At 49.6% G+C, this 22,176-nt stretch overlaps 1 protein-coding gene across 4 annotated transcripts in view; it reads right to left on the reverse strand.

Annotated features, from left to right (window-relative positions):
- ABR (ABR activator of RhoGEF and GTPase) overlaps nucleotides 1-22,176 on the reverse strand; it is a 300,539-nt gene that overhangs the window by 73,855 nt on the left and 204,508 nt on the right. For all 4 annotated transcript variants that reach the window (XM_069089720.1, XM_069089721.1, XM_069089723.1 and 1 more), the window contains 8 exons: nucleotides 16,729-16,781; nucleotides 16,058-16,198; nucleotides 13,637-13,758; nucleotides 9,727-9,892; nucleotides 6,181-6,303; nucleotides 5,536-5,611; nucleotides 4,786-4,890; nucleotides 4,150-4,224 (listed from right to left, as the gene is read on the reverse strand). In XM_069089720.1, the coding sequence (XP_068945821.1) occupies nucleotides 4,150-4,224; nucleotides 4,786-4,890; nucleotides 5,536-5,611; nucleotides 6,181-6,303; nucleotides 9,727-9,892; nucleotides 13,637-13,758; nucleotides 16,058-16,198; nucleotides 16,729-16,781 (861 nt within the window). The remainder of the gene's footprint in view (nucleotides 1-4,149; nucleotides 4,225-4,785; nucleotides 4,891-5,535; nucleotides 5,612-6,180; nucleotides 6,304-9,726; nucleotides 9,893-13,636; nucleotides 13,759-16,057; nucleotides 16,199-16,728; nucleotides 16,782-22,176) is intronic.

Genomic DNA, 22,176 nt, shown 5'->3' on the forward strand with positions numbered 1-22,176 from the left:
TTTTTTTTTTTTTGCTTTTTTGGAGGGGGGAAGGCAGGGCAATTGGGGTTAAGTGACTTGCCCAAGGTCACACGGCTAAAAAGTGTTAAGTGTTTGAGGCCAGATTTGAACTCAGGTCCTCCTGACTCCAGGGCTGGTGCTCTATTCACTTAGCTGCCTACTAATCTTCCCATTGTGAAGATGAGGAAACTGAGGCCCAAGAAGACTGTCTCCATGTTCAGTGCTCTTTCCCAATACATTCAGCTCTCTCCCACATCCGGTTGGTGGGTGGTTTCTTTTGTCCCCTCCTAGGCTGGGACTGCCAAGGAAACCAAGCCAAGGAGGCCACATGGGCAAGCCTAATATCTACCTGACTGCTTCACCCCATAAGGGGGTTCCAGATGGGGGGGGCAGCTGGTTTCCAGCTGGGAACTCCTCTCCTCTCCCTGGGTCTTTCTATAGGAAAAGGTAGCTCTCCCTGGCTCCTTCCACTGACCATTTGCAGCAAGAGGCATGAGGGTGAACAGCCAAGTGGGGGTCATTGCTCTGAAGGGAGGGATCAGTGGCCCAGAGATAACACCTGAGTCTTCCTGCTCTGTTCAGACCCCATGAATCACACTGCTCCCATCAGCATCAAAGCATGAGCTCTGAGGCTATTTTCCATCAGAAGGGATTTGGCATGGCACAAGGGGGACAGGGGAGGGAGAAGCTTCTCAGCCTCCAGCCAAGACTGACTTTTATTGACCGTAAGCCCTGAGGGCTCAGATCATGTTTGGTACAGGGAAGATGGAGAAAGGAAGATGAACAAGCAGGCGAAATCAGAAATCCCCAAGTCATCCAAAGCTCTGGAGGCCTGTTAAACCAAGGAACAATTCAGCATGCTGGCCAGATGAAGGAGGATCCAGTGTCTGCTGCCTGTCTTGGGGCACACACCCTCATGAAGAAAACTGGGTCTGCGCAGGCCCTTTGGGAGCAGAAGAAGGTCCCAGAACTCAACAGTCAGACATAGCCTGAAAGCACTGAACAAGTCCAAAAATAACAAGGAAGACTAAATTAACCGTCCCAGTGAGGGGGACAGGAGGCAAGGGGAGGACACAAACAGAAACGGGAAGGACCATCTGAGATCATAAGCCCATTGTTAGGCCTGGAAGGGACTTTCAAGATCATCGAGCCCAATGCCCTTATTTTAAAGAATTGTACATCACTCCTTTATTACAGTGAGCAGAATGCAACAAAAGGTTAGAACAGTGATGCTGACGTTGAAAATGGGACCCAGGTGGCAGGCGGGGACAGGTAGCTGGGATATGCTGTGGAGACAGGACCCACTGGGAGACTCATTTTACATTAGCTAGAAGAGATTTCACTGCCACAAAATGGAACAACCAAGCAGGGCCAGTGAAGGCCTAGAAAAGGAAAGTGATTCACCTAAGGTCACACAGTAAGGGGCAGGGCCAGGATTCAAATCCAGCTCTTCTGATTCTAAATCTACTGCTCTGGGAATTAGCAGTAATAATTATTAATAGAATATATTAATAGAATAATACCAACAATAATAGTTTTATTATTGGGGGCGGCAAGGTGGCTCAGTGAGTAAGAGTACCAGCTCCAGTGTCGGGATGACTTGGAGATTGAATTCCGGGCTCAGACACTTAGCACCCACCCAGAAACACCTGGCCATGTAACCTTGAGCAAGTTACTTAACCCCAATTGCTTAGGGGTGGCCAGGTGGCTCAGCAAGTAAGAGCACCGGCTCCAGTGTCGGGATGACCTGGAGATCGAATCCTGGGCTCAGACACTCAGCACCACACCCAGAAATAACTGGCCGTGTAGCCTTGAGCAAGTTACTTAACCCCGATTGCTTAAAAAAAAAAAAATAGTTTCACTATCATTTTTAGCTTTACACACAGAACTTTCTCAGTTGCAAAGTGATAACACAAATTATTTGGTCCAGAGGCTCCCAACAACCCTGGGAAATAATTGCTATATTGTTCCCGTTTTGCAGATGACAAGACTGAGGCTGAAAAAAATAACTTGCCCAAGATCACCCAGCCAATAAGTGTCTGAAGCAAGATTGGAACTCGGGTCTTCCAGTCTCCAAGGCCAGAGCTCCATCCAGGGCAACTCCTAGCTGCTGTAGCATGCCCACTTCCTCACACTTCTATGAGAAGAGGTAGAGTGAAAAGCCCTCTGGTTCTGGATTTGGGAGACCTGGGTTCAAATCCTCTCCCTGATGGTTACTGCCTGCGTGACCTTAGGCAAGTCAACTTCATTTCCAGGGGCCTCAGTTTTCTCATCTGTAAACAAGGAATTCTGGCCTTGATCAGGGGCTCTTTGCTTTTTGCATATCAGCCCCCTCCACTGACTCCATGGTGAAGCCTTGGGATCCCCTTCTCAGAATCAGATTTTTAAATGCATAAAATGTCATATAGGATTACAAAGGAAACCCATTATATTGAAATGCAGCTGTCAAAATATTACAAGTTGCAAAGTCACGGGCCACTCCCCTCTCCCCAAAATCTATTCACAGATCCTTTGGAGATCTATGGATCCCAGGCTAAGAACTCCTAGTCTAGACATCTGTTTGGTTTTTAAAATCTCCTTCTAGTTCTAAATCTGTGATCTTATGAACTATAGAATGTCACAGCCAGAAGAGACCTTGGAAATGATCTAGAGAAACCACTTAGTATGACAGGTGAGGAGATGGAAGTTGTGTGTCCCAGGTCACACTAGTGAATGGGAGATCTGGGACTTCATGCCCCAGCTCCCTAATCCAATGGTCTTTCAGCTGTGCCCTGGTGGTGACTGAACCTGAGGCTGGTCATGCCCACACCGCATGACTCCTAAGAAGGTCCGTTCCTCTTTGGGACGATGCTAAAGCCTAAGTTCTTCCTGACATCAAGGGCAGATTGGACAGTGTGATAGAGCCTTGCGTCTCTGGGGTAAGAGGACCTGGATTCAAATCCCACCTCTGGGCCTAACTGCACCGAGGCCTCTTCTTCTCTCTAAACACATCCAAGGCCTCCAACTGATCCTTCTAGTCATGGCCTCAAACTCCTTCATCTTTCTTGCTCTCTGGTTAGTCTCCAGCTTATCAAGGTCTTCCTTAACTGTGGCATCCAGAACTAAGCCCTAACTAAATATTCCCTGTGAGAGCTGACCCAGGCAGAGTGTCGCGGAAACCACACCTCCCTAATCAGCCCTTTGGCTGCCCCATCACACACTGACTCAGACTGAGCTGGCGGCCCACTAAAACCCTCCATCTTGTTCAGAACCACTGCTGTCTAGCCATGCCTCCGCCATCTTGTACCCAAGTATGAGACGCTATCTTTATCCCTTCTCACCGAATTTCATCTTCCTCTAGTCAGCCCAGAGTCCCAGTGGGGCAGGAACCTTTTGGATCGAATTCAACAAGCATTTATCTCAATAAATCAATAAGTCTACTGTCTCCCAGGCACTGTGCTGGGGACTGAGGATTCAGAGACAAAATCAAAGGCCTCCTGGCCTGAATGGGCTTATGGCAAACACTCGCTTGACCCATGGAGAAAGCCAACTTAGGAGGTTGATTTTGGATAATGCCCATTTCTAACATCAGCTATACCAAGCAGTGTTGGGGGAAAGAGAGAAGAACCCTTTTCACTATTGTTGGAGGAAGATGGGAGAAGCCCACCTAAGAGTCCCTGTTATGCAGCAGACCCACCATCAGGCTACATGGTGGGGAGAGGTATTTATCACTCTAAGACTACCTTTCCAGTTTTATCTGACACTATTTCCTTATTTATGCTAGACCACAGACAAACTGGACAATTTGCTATTTCTGGAATTCAACATGCTGCCTCCCACCTCTGGGTATCATTTATTGCCTAGAATGCATTCCCTTGGAATCAGGAAAATCTAGATTCAAATTCCATCTCAGATACTGGTTCTGTGACTCTGGGAAAATGACTTCTTTGGGCCTCAGTTTCCTCATCTGTAAAATGGGAGTGCTAGACAAGCTAGCCTCTAAGGTCCCTGCCAGCTTATCTCTAGGCTCCTAGGATAAAAATCCAAATCCCTGTGATAGAATGACCAGAGTTCTTTGATCCATGAGGAAACTGAGTCCCTGAAAAGTGCCTCTCAGGGAGTCACCCAGGGTGCTGATGTGCCCAATGACTGGGGTGCCCAAGCACTTACTGGCTGACTGCTTAAACCCCTTGGCGGAGTGGACAATGACGTGCAGGAAGCCATAGAGTCCCGGGGCCTCATCATCTGTAACAGAACAAAAAGAGATGATTTTTGCCACTGTAAACCTAATCAGCTCCCTCCTGGTCTCTGGACTGGAGCCCAAACTGACCAGAGCCTTGGTCCGACAGCACCACCTGGTGGTCAGAACAATCACGCTGTTTGGAGCAACTCCAACGCGAAGGCCCAGCCAGCAAAGGGCCGGCAAGTAGGCCTGGCTCTCACACCCTAGGCTGGTGCCAGACAAAAGGAGGCCAGTCCTCTTCTGGGCACCCCACGCTGCCCACTTCTTGGCGCTGTTCTCAAGCATCCTTCCCCTCCTTCAGTCCTGACATTTCTTAACCACACTCCCACCCCATAGAAGGGATCCAGCCTAAACCCAACGCCCTCCAGACCAGGCTCTGGGGACAACCAGTGGGCGCTCACCATCCGTGGCCCTCCTCTCCCCCCAGGAGGTACCTGCGCTTTACCAGTTACTCTTAGAAACAAAGGCTCCTGATTGTCCAGGGTCTGACCCAGAGAGGGAGTGGTACAAATAGTGAAAGCAGGGGAGACGTCCAGGAAAGGGACAGCAGCTGACATTCTTACCGTCTTTATTGCTGGTGACAGGAATATTATGGACAGTTCGCAATTTGAAACAGGACCCTGTGAGTACTTGGAGTTCTACCGAGCTCAAGACAAAGGCCTGGAGATCTGAAAGTGAAGCAGAAGGGTCAGGAAGGTGAGGGGCACCATCACCAGAGGTCCCATGGGGCCTGCTTCTCTTCCTCAGTAAGGAACTTAATGAATGAGGAAGGTGAAAGCCCTGGACATCCTGGTTGTGGGGAATGAAGGGGCAGAGACTGGCTGCTCTCCTAGGCAATGAGGGCGGAAAGAGCACGGAAGTGAGACAGGAGGATTCAGGCTCAAATCCGGGCTCTTGGGCACTGGGCTAATCATTGCACTGGCCCGGCCTTAAGTCTCTTCATTTGTAAATGAGACACTCCAACAAAGGGCTCTGAAATCCCCTCCCCTTCTCAGGAGGGGGAGGACACACAGACCGGGCACAAGGAAGGAGAGGACTAGGAGACCCAAGGAAGGGCTGGGGTGGGAATGAGGAGAGGGGGCTTTCATGAGAGAGAGAGAGAGAGAGAGAGACAGACAGACAGACAGACAGACAGACAGACAGACAGAGACAGAGAGAGAGAGAGAGACAGAGAGAGAGAGACAGAGAGAGACAGAGAGACAGAGAGCATAAAAAAGCTGAAAATGTGTAAGGTGGTGATATTGTTTCTATGGCAAAGGGTAGTGGAGGACCCCCCCACCCCCCAGACGCCTATTAGGAAGGCAGGGCTTTACCTTTCTTCTGCAGTTTCTGAATCGCTTCTCTCCACTCTGACCTCTCATAGTCTGAAGACAGGAGGAACAGGTAGCTCTAAAGAGAGGACATGAGAATTCATGGGCCAGCCGTGGCCAGGCTCCCCAGTGGCTCCTGTCAGCTTTCAAGGGGGGATGTGGCATCAGAGGGCATTGTGGGCAAGCCAAGTCACAGAAATGCTGCTCAGACCTGTCCTCACCTGGGCAGGGAGGGGGCTGCTCCCTCACTCACTCTGACCCAGATGTCCCTAGACTTTGACCTTGCTTACCCTGCCCCCACCTTGCTCTTCAGAAGACAGAACTATAGGCTTCCAAACCAAATGTGTTGGGGTTAAGCTGCTGCCTCAGATGCTGGGTGACCTGGGATGCCCTTGGGCCTCAGTTTCCTCACTTTTCAAAGGAGAAGATTGGTCTTGATGACTCTGAGGCCCTTTTCAGCCTTCCAAATCTACAACTCTATGAGGGAGCCAGCCATGACTGGCTAGCAGAGGATACTCCCTCCCTGCCATCCCCAGTGGGGGCAACCCTTGGACAGCTGCCTTCCTGAGGGCAAGGCTAGAAGGTTCCTAGACACCTCTCCCGGGCCCAGCCCCTGCACAGGAGCCTGTCCTGTGACCGTCTGCTCACCTTTCCATTGCGATTGTGGATCCTGAAGGGGATTGTTGGAGAATTCAGCAGCAGTAAGAACTCATTCTCAAACATTTTCTTCTTTAACCTCTCAATAGCTCGACTCTGACCTTTGCTGGCTCTCTGTAGGGCACAAAAGGAGGGACCCCAAAGTCACCCGTGCTCTTTGGGTCTTGGCCCTGGAGAGAAAAGGTCTACCCCAGGGCCTTCCCCACCTGGAGTGTTATGGCAAGAAGAGATCTGGTTTGGGAGTCTGGAGAACGGGTTCAAATCCTATAGGGAAAACTTATTACCAGTGTGACCTCAGATGAGTCATTTCCCTCTATTGGCTTCAGTTTCCTCATCTGTAACATGAGGGGGTTGGACAAGATGACCTCTGAGGGTCTTCCAGTTCCAGTTCCAGGATCCCATGTCAGCCAACATCCCCTTGCACAGGTTAATAGGATAAGAGCAGCTGAACAAGGAAACCTTTCCACCTGCAGAGGGGCTCAGAGCTCAGGACTGCAAAGGCAATAAGGTCCTGGGCAAAACTGTCTTATGACAAGTGGTCCATGTTTCCCAGCCATCATGTTCTTGCCTTCTCCTCTACTGACTGAAAACTTATCAGCCTGCTCCTGTTTATTCAGAAATCTCAGTGCTGGCCTCTAGACCAAGGAGGTTCAAAGACAGAAAGACAGGTCCTGTGAGGGCAGCAAAGATCTGGAAACAAAGTAGGTCCCCTCTTGGGGAATGGGGGCACATGAATAAAATGGAGGGACTACTGCATCATGAGTAAAGATGAATATGAAGGAACCAGGGATGTGTTTTATATGATAGTAATTACAATGATACAGTATTACACACTACTTCTAAAATCTTTTGTTGTCTGTTTATCCCTTTGTTTCCAAGTAAAATTTCCCTTTGTAAACCTCCAACCTTGGGTGGAGAGGAGGACCCAGAGCAGGAAGGGCAGGGAGAAGGGCAGAGCCTGAGGTGACCAGCCCCGGGTCCCGGGCCCCTTTGGTGGCACTTTGCTGAAGCCCACAGAGCCCTGGTCACCACATGGCAAGGGCCCAATGAGCAGGAAATGGAGTGGTCCCATTATTTGAATCCTCACTATTCAAAGTCTAATTATATGTAAAATACAGTCATAGGTTTCAGTCCAATGGATGTGTCCTAATAATGTGACTCATTGTTTGCACTAATTGGGAGCTGGTTGTGATGTTTTTCCATGCACAAAACACACTCCCGAGGATTATAAAGGAAACCGACTGAACTAAAATAGAGTTACCAAGATGTATTTTTTAAACTGTTCACAGGCTTGGGCTGAGAAGCCGCTCTCCCCAGATCCACACCCAGCCTCGGCCCCGTCACCCCTTCTCTGCTTCCCTCCAGTCACAGGACAGAGCTACCTTGGGCCTTCCCGCCTCTGCTAGGACCTTGCCCTCTCTCTTCCACATCCTTAGCCTCTTTTTCTGCACTCTCTCTTTTCCCATCTGCTTATACACGTGCTCAGGCCTCCCCTGTGCTAAAATGAAGTCATTCTGTGAAACTTTAAGCCCTTCTAGACACTGTCCCTTCACTCCTCTCCAGAGCTTCCCTGCTCAATCCGTCTACACTCAACACTTCTTTACCATCTTATAGCTGGGCTCCTGCCCCTACCACCCTCTAGAAACTGCTTGTAGGGGCAGCTAGGTGGCACACTCCCCCAGAACCCCCCCTTCCTGAGTAAGGAAGACCTGAGTTTAAATCCAATTTCAGACATGTACTAGCTATGTGACCCTGGGCAAGTCACTTAACTCTAACTGCCTCCCCCCTCCACAAAACAACAAGAACAAACCCCCCCCCCCCCCCCCCCACTAATGAAAGGTAAGGGCACCAATAATCATCAAAGGCATCATCTTCCACTTCTCTGCTGCTTTGGACGCTGTGGCCATTGCCTCCCTCTGAGCCCTCTCCTCACCACTCCTTACTCCTTTTTAGGCTCTTGACCTTCTTTCTGACCTCTTCACGTGGCATCTGGCCCTCTTGTTTCTCCCCAGGCAATCTCATTCACTCCTTTAGTTTCAACTGCCAGCTCTATGACTCTCAGACTTAGCTCTCCACCCCTGACCTCTCATCTGAGTTCCAGACTCTCATCACCAACTGCCTCTAGGACAGTGGACCTTAGATTTCAGAAGGAATGAGAATTTGGTTGGGAACAAGTGCATCTTTATTTTTGTAATTGGTTATCTTTGTAATTCTATGTATTTTTTTATGCATTAAAAAAATCAGATTCTGAGATGGGGTCCACAGGCTTCCCTACACTGCTGCCAGAGGGGCCTGTGACACAGGAAAGGTTCAGAAGCCCTGCTCTCTGGAAGCCCTCCTGGTTGCACCTCAAATGCAATACCCCCCAAGCTTGACTCATTATCTTTCTCTGAAATCTTCTTCCTTCTGCCTTTCCCATTCTTCTCTGGGGCACCACTATTTACCCAGTCTCCCATGGTGCTCTTGGAGCTCTCTCAGATTCCTCTGTCTTCCTCTTCAATCCAGTTATTTACCAAGTCCTGTAAATTCTATCTGTTGCAGCCCCCTAGGATAGTCTCACTGCCTTCCATGCCAGACACCGCAACAGTTTCTCGGGGTACAGTCTATTCTTCTTCCACCTCCACCTCCACACCCCCAATTCATTGTTGGCCAGAATTAGCTAAAGCCGACTGTTGCTTCTTCACTCAAAAATCCCCAGTGGCCTCCCTACTCTATCCCAAGAGGAGCTCAGATGCTTCTGCCTGGTAATGACGGCCTTCCACAACCTGATGCCAAACTATTTCTAGCCTTATTTCATATTACTAACTACTAAACTGTCTGGTTGGCTGGTGCTTGGGAGGGGCAGTCGAGTGCAGGCTGGAGCCAGTATGGGAAGGGTTCTATTTAGGAGGAATTCTTATTTAAACCCAGAGGCCATAAGGAGGCACTGGAATTGATTAGGGGAGTGACAGGGCCAGACCAACACTTGAGAAAAACCAGTCTGGCAGCAATGTGGAGGAGGGATTGAAGGAGGGAGACCAATTAGGGGGCTCCATTAGAATCCAGAAGAGAGGTGCTGAGGGCTTGAGCCATGCCGTTGTGGCTGCATGAGTTAAGAGGAGAGCTTCCCACCTGATCCGCTGCCCCCAGGAATTTCTCCCCAGGTTCTATCTTGGCCTCTTCTGTATTACCAGCTCCTCAAAATTCACTGTCTTCCATGAATGACCCCATTTGACAAGTACTCTCAACACTGTGACTGATTTTGTTCAATGGACTTGGAAGACCTGGGTAAAAATCCCTGCTCAGTCAGTGTATGACAAGGAGACATGAAGAGCTGAGTTCAAATCCTGCCTCAGACCACTAGTTGTGTGACTCAGGGCAAGTTATTTAAACCTGACCTGGTTTCTTTATCTGTAAAAGAAGGGGGTTATGCTCAATCACTTCCAAGGGCCTTTCCAGCTATGATCTTATGGCTTAGACAATTCTTATTACACATTTCTGGGCTTTCCAGCAATGGTGCTTAGGGTGGGGGTGGGGAGGGTCATGGGTTCTTCCTACCTCCTTCTGGATCTCACTCTTGAGGGCAGAGATCTTCATCTTCATGTCCTCCAGCTCGTGGTCCGGGAAGGGGTGCACTTGGGGGCTGGGTTCTGACTCCTCTGGGGATGGGAAAACCAGATCTGCCAGCGGGATGTACCACTTGCAGTCATACTGCTGGTGTTTCCTGCAAAGAGTTAGTGAGAGGGGAGACACAGCAGAGTGTAAGCGGTTGGGTCAGCCGCCCCCAACAGCTTCTCCTGCTAATCAAAATGGCAGTACTGGAGGCAGCCTGTGTGGCACGATGAGGGGAGGGCGATGAAGGCCCAAGGGCCTCAAACCTGGAATAAGGAGACTTGATGTTGAAATCCTGGTCTGGCTGCATGAGCCAGACAGGCAAAACCTTCTGAGCCTGCATTTCCTCAGCTATAAAATAGGGACAATGGAAGAAATAGACCTATCCCCCAAAGGGATGTTGTGAGTGAAGCATTCTATAACCCACAAAGCTCTGGTGCATGATTATTACTACGAGGGGCCAGGGAGGTGATCCCTGATTTACCTGATGAGATTCCCAACCCTTGCTTCTGGAGTCAAGAGGGTTTGGGTTCAAATCCTGCCTCTGACATTATTGTGACCTTGGGCCAAAGACAACCTCCCTGACCTCAATTTCTTCATCCATAAAATCAGGGGGTTTGACTATCTCGATGGCCTCTGAGGTTCCTCCCATCTCTGGATCTGAGACCTGCTCGGAAGCACATCCCCTGCAGTATGAGTTCAATCACTGGCACGCCACAGAGAGGACACGGCAATCTTCCTTGGGGTTCAGAGACTATAGCAGCCTTGGCCTCCAGAGGATGGACTCCCATCATGGGTGCTGGCCTACGAAGGAGGCCGTAGGCAGCTCCTGGACCCTTCCTCCTCTGTCCTCTTCCCCGTTCAGAAGATGGCCCAGGGTCCTGCAGAGGAGACCTGCATCCCATGTTCACTAAGGAGATGCAGAAAGAGTGCAGCCTTGCAATCTTTCCCTCCCCTAGAACCCGGCAATGGCTGCCTTCAGAGAAGAGCACATGGGGCTCACCCATAGCTTTCTGACTACACGGCAGAGACAAGAGCTCTTGGGTGTGGACTTTCTTGGACTAAAAAATGGCAGCGACCAGGTCACTAAAAGGGCTGCTGCAGAAACACATGGCAGAAGGAGATGTCAATCAATCAATTCCAGTCAAAAAGTGCCTACTATGTGCCAGGAACTGAGGCTACAAAGAAGAAAAAAAAAGCCCCTGTTCTTAAGGAGATTCTGTATTATGCTGGGTCTTCTCTTTTCCTATTACCATTATGTTTTCTTTCGTGATGATCCTTATGGCCCAAGAGAGGCCATGGGAAATATTTCTGGGCTCCAACTTCTTGCAAAAAAGTTCCTAGGTAACGTTATATCAAAATTTAGCCTTCTAACTAGAGAGGAAGATTTCCTGGGCAGGGCCAGTCTTAAAAGTTGCTTTGTGGGTAACCACAATTTTCAAAGTTTGGGGACCAGATTTTCTAGGGGATTTCCTGATGCAGTGACCTACTGGGAGGAAGAGGATCCTACAAGTGTGATCAGATTTAATTCCCTTTTGTGGGAAGCTTATGAGCTATTAGAATATTTTATGTGTTTCTGTGTCTATTGATGGGCCCAGTGTCTTCTACATTTTCTAGGCAGGGAAATCAAGGCTGTCCTACTTCATATGCATTGTTGCTATCTTGAGAGCTTTTACAGGAGCAAGGGTCGCATTGCTCAGATTTGGGGAGACTAAAACATAAGCTGTGGGCAGTTAGGTGGCACAGTGGATAGAATGCCAGGCCTGGAGTCAGGAAGACTCATTTTCATGAATTCAAATCTGACCTCAGATACTCAGTATGTGACCCTGGGCAAGTCACTTAACCCTTTTTGCCTCAGTTTCCTCACCAGTAAAATGAGCTGGGGAAGGAAATGGCAAACCTCTCCAGTATCTTTGCCAAGAAAACCCCAAATGGGGTCACAAAAAGTCAGACACGACTGAAAAATGACAGAATAACAACAAAAACATAAGGTGTACCTAACATATGTGTTGGAGATTTCCTTTGGAGGAATAAGAAGTCAGAGAGACAATATAATGATCAGTTCAGACCTTCAGTATTAGGCCATTTGGCCCCACAAGATTGGTGGGGTTTGGGGCCTCAGGTTATATTACCAACATTACTTACTCTGTAAGTGTGCATGTATAGTATGTGTGTGCATGCATGTGCACATGTGTGTATGTTGTATATGTGTGTGCCACAGACTGTAAGTCCACAGCATGAGAGCGTCCTGGGGAGGACAGGGAGGAGCTCCCTTTGGGCCATTCCAAAGCAGTTCCCAGGCCAGGGAGGCTCTAGTCTCAGTCTGCATTTCTGAGAGACACTTGGCCCAAAAATCTTCATGCCTCTAAAGCCCAGAACCACTGGGGCTGCCTGAAAGTCAGGAAGACCTAACTAAGTTCAAACCCGGCCTTAGACACTTCCTAGCCCTGGGTATCATCCTAAAGTAAGGAGTCCTTGGAATGAACTACCCCTTCTCTTGTTGGGGATGGCAATGCCAACAATGTGAAGCAATGGGAACCATTAAGGGATTTTGGTGAATACTTCCCTGGTGGGAGAGTGGAGCTGTGGCTTGGAGGATGTGGAAGGTGAGCGTTCCCTTTGAACACTGGCTCTGGAAGTGAAGAGAGGGAGCAGAGGAGAAGCCAGGGGACAAAGGAGGAACGATGGACTTGGGACATGGTCGGGGAGGGGAGTCCGTAGAGCCTGCTTTGCCAAGGCAGAAGGGTGGCTGGCTCCTGAAAACAAGTCTGTGTTCTGAAAGTCTTTCTTACCCTTATTAAGGGATGATCATAGGATCAGAACCAAAAGGATCCTTAGGGACCAGAGATTTCAACCCTCTTGTTTCACAGATGGGGAAACTGAGGCCCAAGGAGGTGAAGACTTGGCCAGGATTGCCCAGCTGGTAAAGATCTCAGGAAGGATTTGAATCCAGATCTCATTAACTCCAAGGCCAGTGCCCAAGCCACTATACCATAGTTCCCCTCAAAGTAAGAGTAATGCCATTATGAAAAAGTGAGCCTCTGTCTTGGGGTTCACTGGGAGGAAGGGGAAAGATCAAGTATTAGACAGGAGATCTCCAGGTGGAACCGTGCCAGCCAATGGCTGTGCAAGGCAGCCTCTTCTGGCCTCCACTCACACAGTGCTCCCTGCCCGCTGACTACTCTGCTTGTTCTGCCTTAGAATTGGCTTGACGTCACGGAGCGTCAGCAGGGCTTCAAGAGTCAAGAGACCTGGGTTTGAATCTGTGTGCCCCCAACATTTACTAACTTCATGACCTGGCAAGTCATTCTGTGTCCTGGTTTATAAAGCGGAGATAATGAAACAACCCCAGCTGTGGTGAGGAAGGCTCTTTGCAAGCCTTAAGTATCCTGTAAACGGGGGTCATGCTGCCCATTCAATGGATCCAACCTGGTGCTTCCTCTCTGGGCCTCAGTCTCCTCTTCTGTAAAATGAGGGAATTTGCCTTGATGACTTTCGAGGGCCCTCCCGCTCTAGATAAAGAGGAGTCTCTCGTTGTACTCTGTTGGCTTTTTTCTCTGATCTGCCTTCCAATTCATGGACCACTTGTCCAGATCAATCACAGTCTCTTGGATCGTTCCAATTGGGCGTGTCTTGTTTCTTCAGCTGGAACTTTGGGGCCTTCTCTCATTGTCACTTCTAGGCACAAAGTGGGCACTCCACAAACATTTGTGAAGCTAGAGGGAGCCATACCTCTGTGTGTGTGTGTGCATGTGTGAGTGTGAGAGTGTGTGCATGTGAGTGTGTCAGTGCTCCATCAGTCCAACCTCCTCCCACTGCTCCCCTGCCCCCACCCCCCAGACCCTATCTGTCTCACCCCACGGATGTCTTCTTCAACTTGGCACACAGCAGGACATCCGTGAAGAGGAAGACATGTCGAAGTTTCCTCGAACTCTCAGCCATCTCCACGAGGAACCCATCCTTCACCAGCTGCCGGGTCTGATGGGAGACAGCACAACCCAGCCCTAGCTCAGAGGGGTGCTGTGGTGGTTGGTATTATAGGCCAGGGCAGCTCCCTCTGCACAGGGACCCAAGAACCCAAGGGAAGGGGTGGTTTCTTCCTGGCTGAGTCCCCCACAGGACTCTCTGAGAGCTCTGCATGGAACCAAACACATCCCCTGGGAATCTCCCCTAGCCCAAGAAGATGATCTGATTCTAGCTTCATTATAGGAAGGGTGGATTCCATCTAATACTTAGACTGGACCCCCATGATCTGCCTTCAACTCATAGATGGTCCCTGTACGCACCCCAATTCTTGGGGTGGCCAGGAAAACCCTAAAGCAGATCCCACTCAAGCCTCAGCTCCCTTTCTGACCACTCCAGTGCCATCCAAAGAACTAAATTATCTATGTTCTGGTCCATACCACAGTTTCCAAATTTCCCTTCCTCTATTTCAAAGGAACAGGATACCCTCCTCAGCACCAACAACTATCAATTGTTTTTCTTGAGTTTCTATATCCTGTCACTGTTTGGTTTTCTTAACCCCTCTCTTTCTCTCACCTCTTCTTAAAAATATGCTCCAGTGTCTACACACACACACACACACACACACACACACACACACACACACACACAGAGTGAAAACAGTACTAAGGTTGGGGTGTCTAGGTGGCGCAGTGAGTAAAGTGCTGGCCCTGGAGTCAAGAGGACCCAAGTTCAGATCCAGCCTCAGACACTTAACACAAAAAAACTAGCCGTGTAACCTTGGGCAAGTTGCTTAACCCCAATTGCCCTCCAAAAGGCAAAAAAAGAAATTAGCACTAAGCTTCAGAGCGTTTGAATTCCAGCTCTGATACTTTCTTCCAGTGTGACCCTGGGCAAGTCCCTTAACATCCCTGGGCTTTCAGACCTCATCTGACAAAAGAGAGGGCAAGACTAGATCTTGGAGGTCCCTTCCAGCTCCAAGTCTATGACCCACCCCCCCCCCAGTTATATGTAGACTATTACAATCTCAAATTTAGATATACAATCTAAAATATCGCTGATACTTTCAAGCATCGTATCGATCTGAAAACAAATAATTAAAATGAAAGAAAAACAGATGGGGTTTTGACTGCTTTCAGAGAATTCTGGGCACCTCCTTGAGATTAATGGGAACATCCTTGGGATCTACAAACCTGGGCTGGGAATCACACACACACTTCTGGGTCTCATCAATCACTGCAAGGCTCCTGCCTCCTGCCTCTCTCCATCTCTCAGCTTGGTCCATAAATCAGATAAATGACTGGGACCCCAGCCAGCCTGTATTGTTTGGTCCTCTCACTTTTACTGGACAGTAAGCATCGCGCTTCTGCTTGGCCTGTGGGCCCTCACAACTGCCTAAGAACTTGGGATTCTCCTGAGCGTTTCTTTGCCCAGCCCCAAAGAGAAGGAAGCATTTGATGAAGGGTCATTACCTAGCTCCCACATGTTATGTATAGGCAATCTCTAAGGTCCCTTCCTATATCTGTGATCAGGGGTTCTTAATCTTTTGTGGATGATCATAGTCCCCTCTGGCAGACGGTCTGGTGAAGTGTTTTTTGTCTCCTTGGACCCCTTCTCAGAATCATGTTTTTAAATGCATAAAATATAGAGGATTACAAAGAAAACCAATTCTATTGAAATACTATTATCAAATTATTTAAAGAGAGTAAGTTCACAGACATGAGGTTAAGAATTTTTGCTCTAGAGGAGGCTGTCAATTCAGAGGTGCATCAATCACCCAACACTGCCTGAAGCACTGCAGGGTTGGGTTTTCACCTTGCAATGACCATGGGGCCCAAGCTCAGGAAGAAATGGTGCTGTCCACATACCACCATGGCCCTAATGTTAAAGGACAGCAGCTAGCCAGCTGGGGCTGCTCTTTATGGGTAGAGAGGTATTTAATGGTGGTATGACCCTGGGCTTGTCACAACCTCCCTGAGCCTCGGTTTCCCCATCTGTAGAATGAGGCAACTGGATTCAATGAGGGCCTTCTAGCTCTAGAGCTATGATCATAATACGGAGTCCCAAAAGCTGACCCAGACCCTACAATCTACCAGGATTCCCTAGGATGGAAGCTTCTAGCCTTGGTTAAGAATATATCCAGGGGAGAATGTCTTGTTGGAACAAAGGACTGAAGCCAACTAATGTAAAGGCCAAGAACAGACAGAGGTGAAGGTGGGAGCAGAGAGAGAACGTATAATACCCTTCTTCAAATGCCCGCCATTGGACTAAAATGGCAGTGGAAACAGGCCGGCCCGCTGAGACTTGGGCTCACCTCTCCCTTGGGGGTAGTGACCGCAGTTCGCCGGGGGTCAATATCCTCATTGATGCTGGACAGAAAGTTCTGGGAGATGCGCAAAGCATCCTGTAGCAATGGGTAGTCAGGATGGTCCACTGGGGTGTGCTTGAGGAGGTCCTATTTGGAGGAGATGGAGACAAGAACTGGTGACCTGTGGAGGGAACATCTGCCACATCTATCTCCCAGACTAAGCTCTGAGAAAACTCCCATCAGGAGCAAAGAAAAAGCCCCTTTACCCAGTAGACTTCTCTTTGTACCGGCCCGCATCCATGAGAGTTACTTCTGAAAGGGCCGCTTGGAGAGGACCATCCCCCCTCCCTCGGCCCTATTCCCTGGGTTTTAAACAGGAAATGGAAAGAGAGGGAGAAATCTGAGGACACGGGGGCAGGGGGGATAGTAAATTGCCATCCTCCTCCCGAGCCATGGGAGCATTTGGCCAAACACCAGGCTTAGTAGCCAAGCTATATTTAGGCCCAAGGCCGGTTGGCATGGTTACCATGGGCCAAGCAGGCACAGTTGGGGCCAGGGGACCCTCTTCCTGGCTCCCCAGACTAGCCATTCTGGGCACCACACAATTTCTGCAGCTCCAATGCTTCCCCACCTTTGGACCTCTGTCAACCCCCTCCCACCCCCAGCCTGATACTCACATGGAGGACAAGGGTGCTCCGCGTGACACGGTCGATGGGCTTATAAAGCAGTGCTGGGTGGGGAGTTTGGGGGCAGAGGGAGGAGAGAAGAGGATAAGGAACTCTGGTGAGACATATGAAGCAAGCAGACCAGGGGCCTATCACAATGGCCAGCAATGGCATGCTTCATGCGTGGTGGGATGTCCCAATCAGTACCTGGAGCTCCAAGAAGCCCCTTCTTCCTTGTGATTTTTCCTTATCTTACGCAAGCAGGAATTTTCCCCATCCTCTCCACTCACACCCCATTTTCCTCTTCACCCCCAAGGAGTGGGATGCCCCTTCCTTGTCCTGGCTTGGCCAGAGCAGCTCAGGACCACCCAGAATCATCACATCTGAGCTGAAAGGACCTCGGAGGTCGCCTGGCCAAGCCACAATTCTACCATTCAAACTTTCAACTCAACAAACATCAGGCGCCTATTATCAAATGATCTATTACCATTTATTAAATGCCTACTATGTGCCGGTACTGGGCTAAACAAGCTGGGAAGTAGTCTTCCTGCCTCTAGTTGAGGTTAAAGGTCTCAAGTCATGGGGAGTCCAAGAGTCCTCGGAAGCAGCCCAGCCCGCTTTGGGGGAGCTCTCATATCAAGTCAAAATGGCCTTCCACCTGTTGGAATTTCTGCCTTCTAAGACCACAGAGAATTACTCTACTCCCTTTAAATGCCTGAAAACAGCTAAGCCCGGGGGGGGGGTGGAGGAAGAGAGGGAAAGAGAGAGAAGGGACAGGGAGGGAGAAAGAGAGAGAGGGAGAGAGGGGGGGAAGGGAAGGAGGGAGGGGAAGAGAGAGAAGGAGGGGGAGAGAGAGGGAGAGAGAAGGAGGAGGGAGGGAGAGAGGGAGAGAGAGAGGGAGGGAAGGAGGGGAGGGAGAGAGAGGGAGAGAGGGGGGGGGGGGGGGGGGGGGGGGGGGGGATGGGGGGAGGGAGGGAGACAGGGGGAGGGGGAGAAGGAGGGAGGGGGGAGGGAAGGGGAGAGGGAGGGAGGGAGAGAGACAGAGAGAGAGGGAGGGTGAGAGACTGACTATAATCATTCTCAGGTCCTTCAAGGAGATCAGGTATGCTCTCCGGTCCTCTGGATAGGGCCCAGGTTATCAGCGTCCTTCCTAAAATGTGTCACCTAGGACACAGTGCCAGGGTCTGACTGGGGCAGGGTACAGGGAGGCCATTACCTTCCTCGTTCCTGACATCATGCCACTATAAATGCAGTGAGGGTCATACTAGCTTTTCCGGCTGTCATATCCCACTTCTGACTCACACGGGGCTCACAAGTCATTAAAAGCCTCAGGTTTCTTTGCTCCCACATGAACTCTAATCACACTAGGCATCCTTTATCGTGTTTTAGAGCTGATTTTTTGAACCAACATGTAGGACTTTACATTTAACTCAAGCTCACAGAAGCCCACCTTGTTTGAAAGGCTGACCACTATCCCTTCACTTGGACTCATGTCAAGGCCAGTCAGACTTGGCCTCACATCGTCCAGACAATGCCAGCCCTTCACACTCTTTGGAGGGCATGTTGTGGGCTGGCAGGAGGTACTGCCGCTTTGCCCAGACAGGATAGCTGCTCCTGGTCCTATCAAGCTTGATCACTCTCCCCACCCCCTTCTTCCGCGCTGCCCAACACAGTCAGGAACGTCTATACCCTCAGCCCATCTCCTTATACAGAAAAGCCCATGGCACTGAGACTCCCCTGAAAGAAAGGGCTGTGTAGCGGGAGGCACACAGGTACAGCACAGAAATACTCTTTCCAGAGAAACATTTCTGTACTTAGACAAAGAACAACCCTGGAGGAAGGAAGGAAGGAAGGATGCTGGAGGACAGTCTGACTGTGAGAACCCACCTGGGCATCAGAATCAGACTGGCTGCAGCCAAACAAAGCACACCCCTGTCCCCACCACTCGGTGCCTGCCTTCTAGATTTGGCCAGCAGACGAGAATTGCTGGGTTTCAGAGGAGACAGGTGGAGGCAGCAGCTGGCAGTCAAGTCTGCCAGTGTTTTTCAACTTCCAATTCAAAAAACTATTTCCCTCAAAAACCAGCCATAGCCTTTTCTCCCTCCCTGAGAGGGTCCGACTCATACTAACTCCAGATTTTGGGTCTCTCAGGGTACTGCATGTGGAAGAATATTCTTGGGAGCCATGGTTGGGTCTACTAGACATCTGGATGGCCTCCCTGGGGGAGGGGCCAGGTGATCTCAGCCTTCAGCCTGGCCCTTTCCCAACATCCCCACCCCATAACAAACAGTCCTAGCCATTTGCTAAACAGAAAACAGTATCCCCTGGTCACAGAGATAAACACCCAGCACAATGCTGAGCAGAATCCCGTGGGGGACAATTTGTTCTTCCCAAACACAGGTGAGGTTCTCAAGCAGGGTGGGGTAAATATCTGGGGAGCCAGTGGCAGCCTCTACTCTACTCCCCTACATTCCCTGCCATCTGTATTTTCAGCCCTTCCCATTTGATGTCTACCAGATATTCTTTCCTGGAAATGCCTGGACTGGGGCATGGGGGCTGTAGCAGGGATGGGGTGGCCAAACAAGCTGGGGCAGAGAGAGAAAAGGACAGGCATGGTCTCCCAGCAGGACTCTGGGTGGAGGCCCACCCTACCCTAGATATGTAGGATCACAGATATGGAGGTAGAAGGGACCTAGGGGCCTTCAAATTGACTCAGGGGGTGCCCACCAACTGGGGAATGGCTGACTCACTTAAGGTCTATGAACGTGATGGAAGACTGTGGTGTTGTAAGAAATGAGGAAAGAGGGGCGGCCAGGTAGCACAGCGAGTAAGAGCACTGGCTCCAGTGTTGAGAAGACCTGGAGATCGAATCCCGGGCTCAGACACTTAGCACCCACCCAGAAACACCTGGCCGTGTAACCTTGAGCAAGTTACTTAACCCCAATTGCTTAGGGGTGGCCAGGTGGCTCAGCGAGTAAGAGCACTGGCTCCAGTGTTGGGATGACCTGGATCAAATCCGGGCTCAGATACTCAGCACCACACCCAGAAATAACTGGCCGTGTAACCTTGAGCAAGTTACTTAACCCCGATTGCTTAAAAAAAAAAAAAAAGAAATGAGGAAAGAAAGGGATGGATTAGAAAAACTCAGTATGAGCTAAGCAGAGTGAGGGAGAACGATTCACATGATTGTACAAATTAACAAACAGAAGACCTTGAAAGACTTCAGAACTCTGATCTCAATGTGATGACCGGCCTCAGGAGACTCATGATGAATTCGTCACCCAGAAAGGTGACAGGCTCACCTAAATAACTGGGCACGACTCAATGGGAATTTGTTTTGCTTGCATACACAATCTGCTACGAGGGTTTTCCTTTGTTTCCCCCACTCATGGAGGAGGGAGAAAGTGACCAAATAAATGTTTGTTCATTGGGGAAAATATTGTTAAATTTTTTTTAAAAGAAGCCACTAAGTTTATCCTGCTCATTTTACAGATGGAGGAAACCAAGGACCAAGGATTAAGGGACTTGTCTCAGGCCACAAGAAAGTGGCAGAAGCAGCAGCCTTCCACTGCCCCATCCTGCCTCTGGCAGATACCAGGACAGAGAGGAAAAGAGAGGTGGGAAGGATAATGGGTGACACAGTGCAGGCAGAGGGAGCCTCCCTCCCATCCCAGGCCCAAGGAAAGCTGATGCTGCATCTTTAGCTCCCAGTCTTGGGGTCCCAGGGGGAAGAAGTTTCTTACTAATCCTGCCAGCTCTTTTGGTTGCTAGAGAGACATCTGCACAAGTCAAGGGTCTGGTTTCAGAAGGGTTATTAATACCATTACTACTCACCTCTAGAGACTGCTGGGCTTTAAAGACCAGTGAACCAAGACCCAAAGTATTTGCTTCACAGCTGGGGTAGGGGCGGGTATGGAGTCAGACCCAAACCACAGCAGCTGTGCTGTGGGCCTGTTAAGGAGCACAAGGCAGTGATGGGAGAAGAACCAGCTGTCTGGTTCCCTGGGCCCAAGAGACACAGGGGGGACGCTGTGGGGTATACCTTCAGCGGTCACCTGTCCGTTGTCCAGAGCAAATACAGGTCCTTATTCTTAGATTTCAAGACCTTTTCTTGGAGGGGTGAGAACCATCCCCTTCTCAGCAATTCCAAGCCTTCTACATGTTCTGGGGAAACCGACCTTCCTTCTACAAATGGATCGTGCCATTTTTCCCACTTGCAGATCTATTGCCTTGCCTATGATACTCCCATTACTTGGAATAACTTGGGTACCATGCCACCGTTCCCCACTCCCCTCCAGCCTCCGCCTCCTCCTTTCAGAAAGCCTTCCCCAAATTGACAGGAATAGACCAATCCAACAGTCCGAAGGCCATTCACCCCATCTACAAAGGGAGATGAAAAAGTCTGGTCACTTTCAGTAAGTCATCACGGAGGGGAGGGTGGGAGCATGGCTCTTCTATGCCATATGGCACTTGCAGGTAGTCCATGAATCTCTCCCAAAGAACCAACTTGGTAAAAATCCACCAGTAAGAAGCACCTGGAAATACCACTGACATGCACCCATCCAACTAACCTATTTCCTTTGGGGTTTCATTTCATTAAACTGACAACCAATAAACACTTATTAACCCCCTACTGAATACATAACACTGGGACAGGCACTGGGGTAATACAAAATTGGACACAACAGAGTCCGTGCCTTTACTATCTTCCTCTCAATACCCATCCTTCCTCTGAGCTTCTCTTTCCGTCAAGGGCACCGCCATCTTCCTAGTCATCCAGATTCAAATCTAAGAATCATCCTTATTCTACCACATATTTTGTATCCAATCAGTTGACAAGTCTTGTTGATTCTGCATTAATCAGCCATCAAGCAATTATAAGGCACTAGCTGTGTGCCAGGCAGGTGCTGGGTGCTGAGGATACTGGTGCAAAGGACTGATGGTGATATCTCTCCAAATGTCATGGTGGGAAGAGTCTCGGCTCCAGTCAGAGGGAGTGGGTTCAGATCTTGCCTCTGTGACCGCCCCCCCCCAGGCCTCAGTTTTCTCATGTGTAAAATGAGGGGGTCTCTGAGGTCCCCGACCTTCCTCACTCCTCACCTGGACTACTGTAGTAGTCTCTGATTCTGGTCTCTGTCTCCAATCTACATCTTCTCCAATCTGTTCTCCACACCGCTGTCAAAGTGCTGTCCCCAAAAGGGTAAGTCCAGCTGTGTCACTCCCTGGCTCAATAAACGCCAGTGGCTCCCTCTTACCTCAAGGATCAAACACAAACTCTTGCTTGGCATTTAAAGCCCATCACCATCTAGACTGCACCTGTCTTTGCAGCCTGGTGGGACCAGACACCCCTTCACACACTCTTTGTTCAGCCCAACTGTCCTCAAGTACAATGATTCATCAGCCATCTTGTCTTTGGACAATTTGCCCTCCAGGCCTGGAATATTTCCTTTTCAACTCTAC

Source organism: Petaurus breviceps, unplaced genomic scaffold (assembly GCF_028583685.1).
Source record: "Petaurus breviceps papuanus isolate PSGF00001 unplaced genomic scaffold, PetGlider_PUasm1.0 186, whole genome shotgun sequence".
NCBI classification, from domain to species: Eukaryota; Metazoa; Chordata; class Mammalia; order Diprotodontia; family Petauridae; genus Petaurus; species Petaurus breviceps.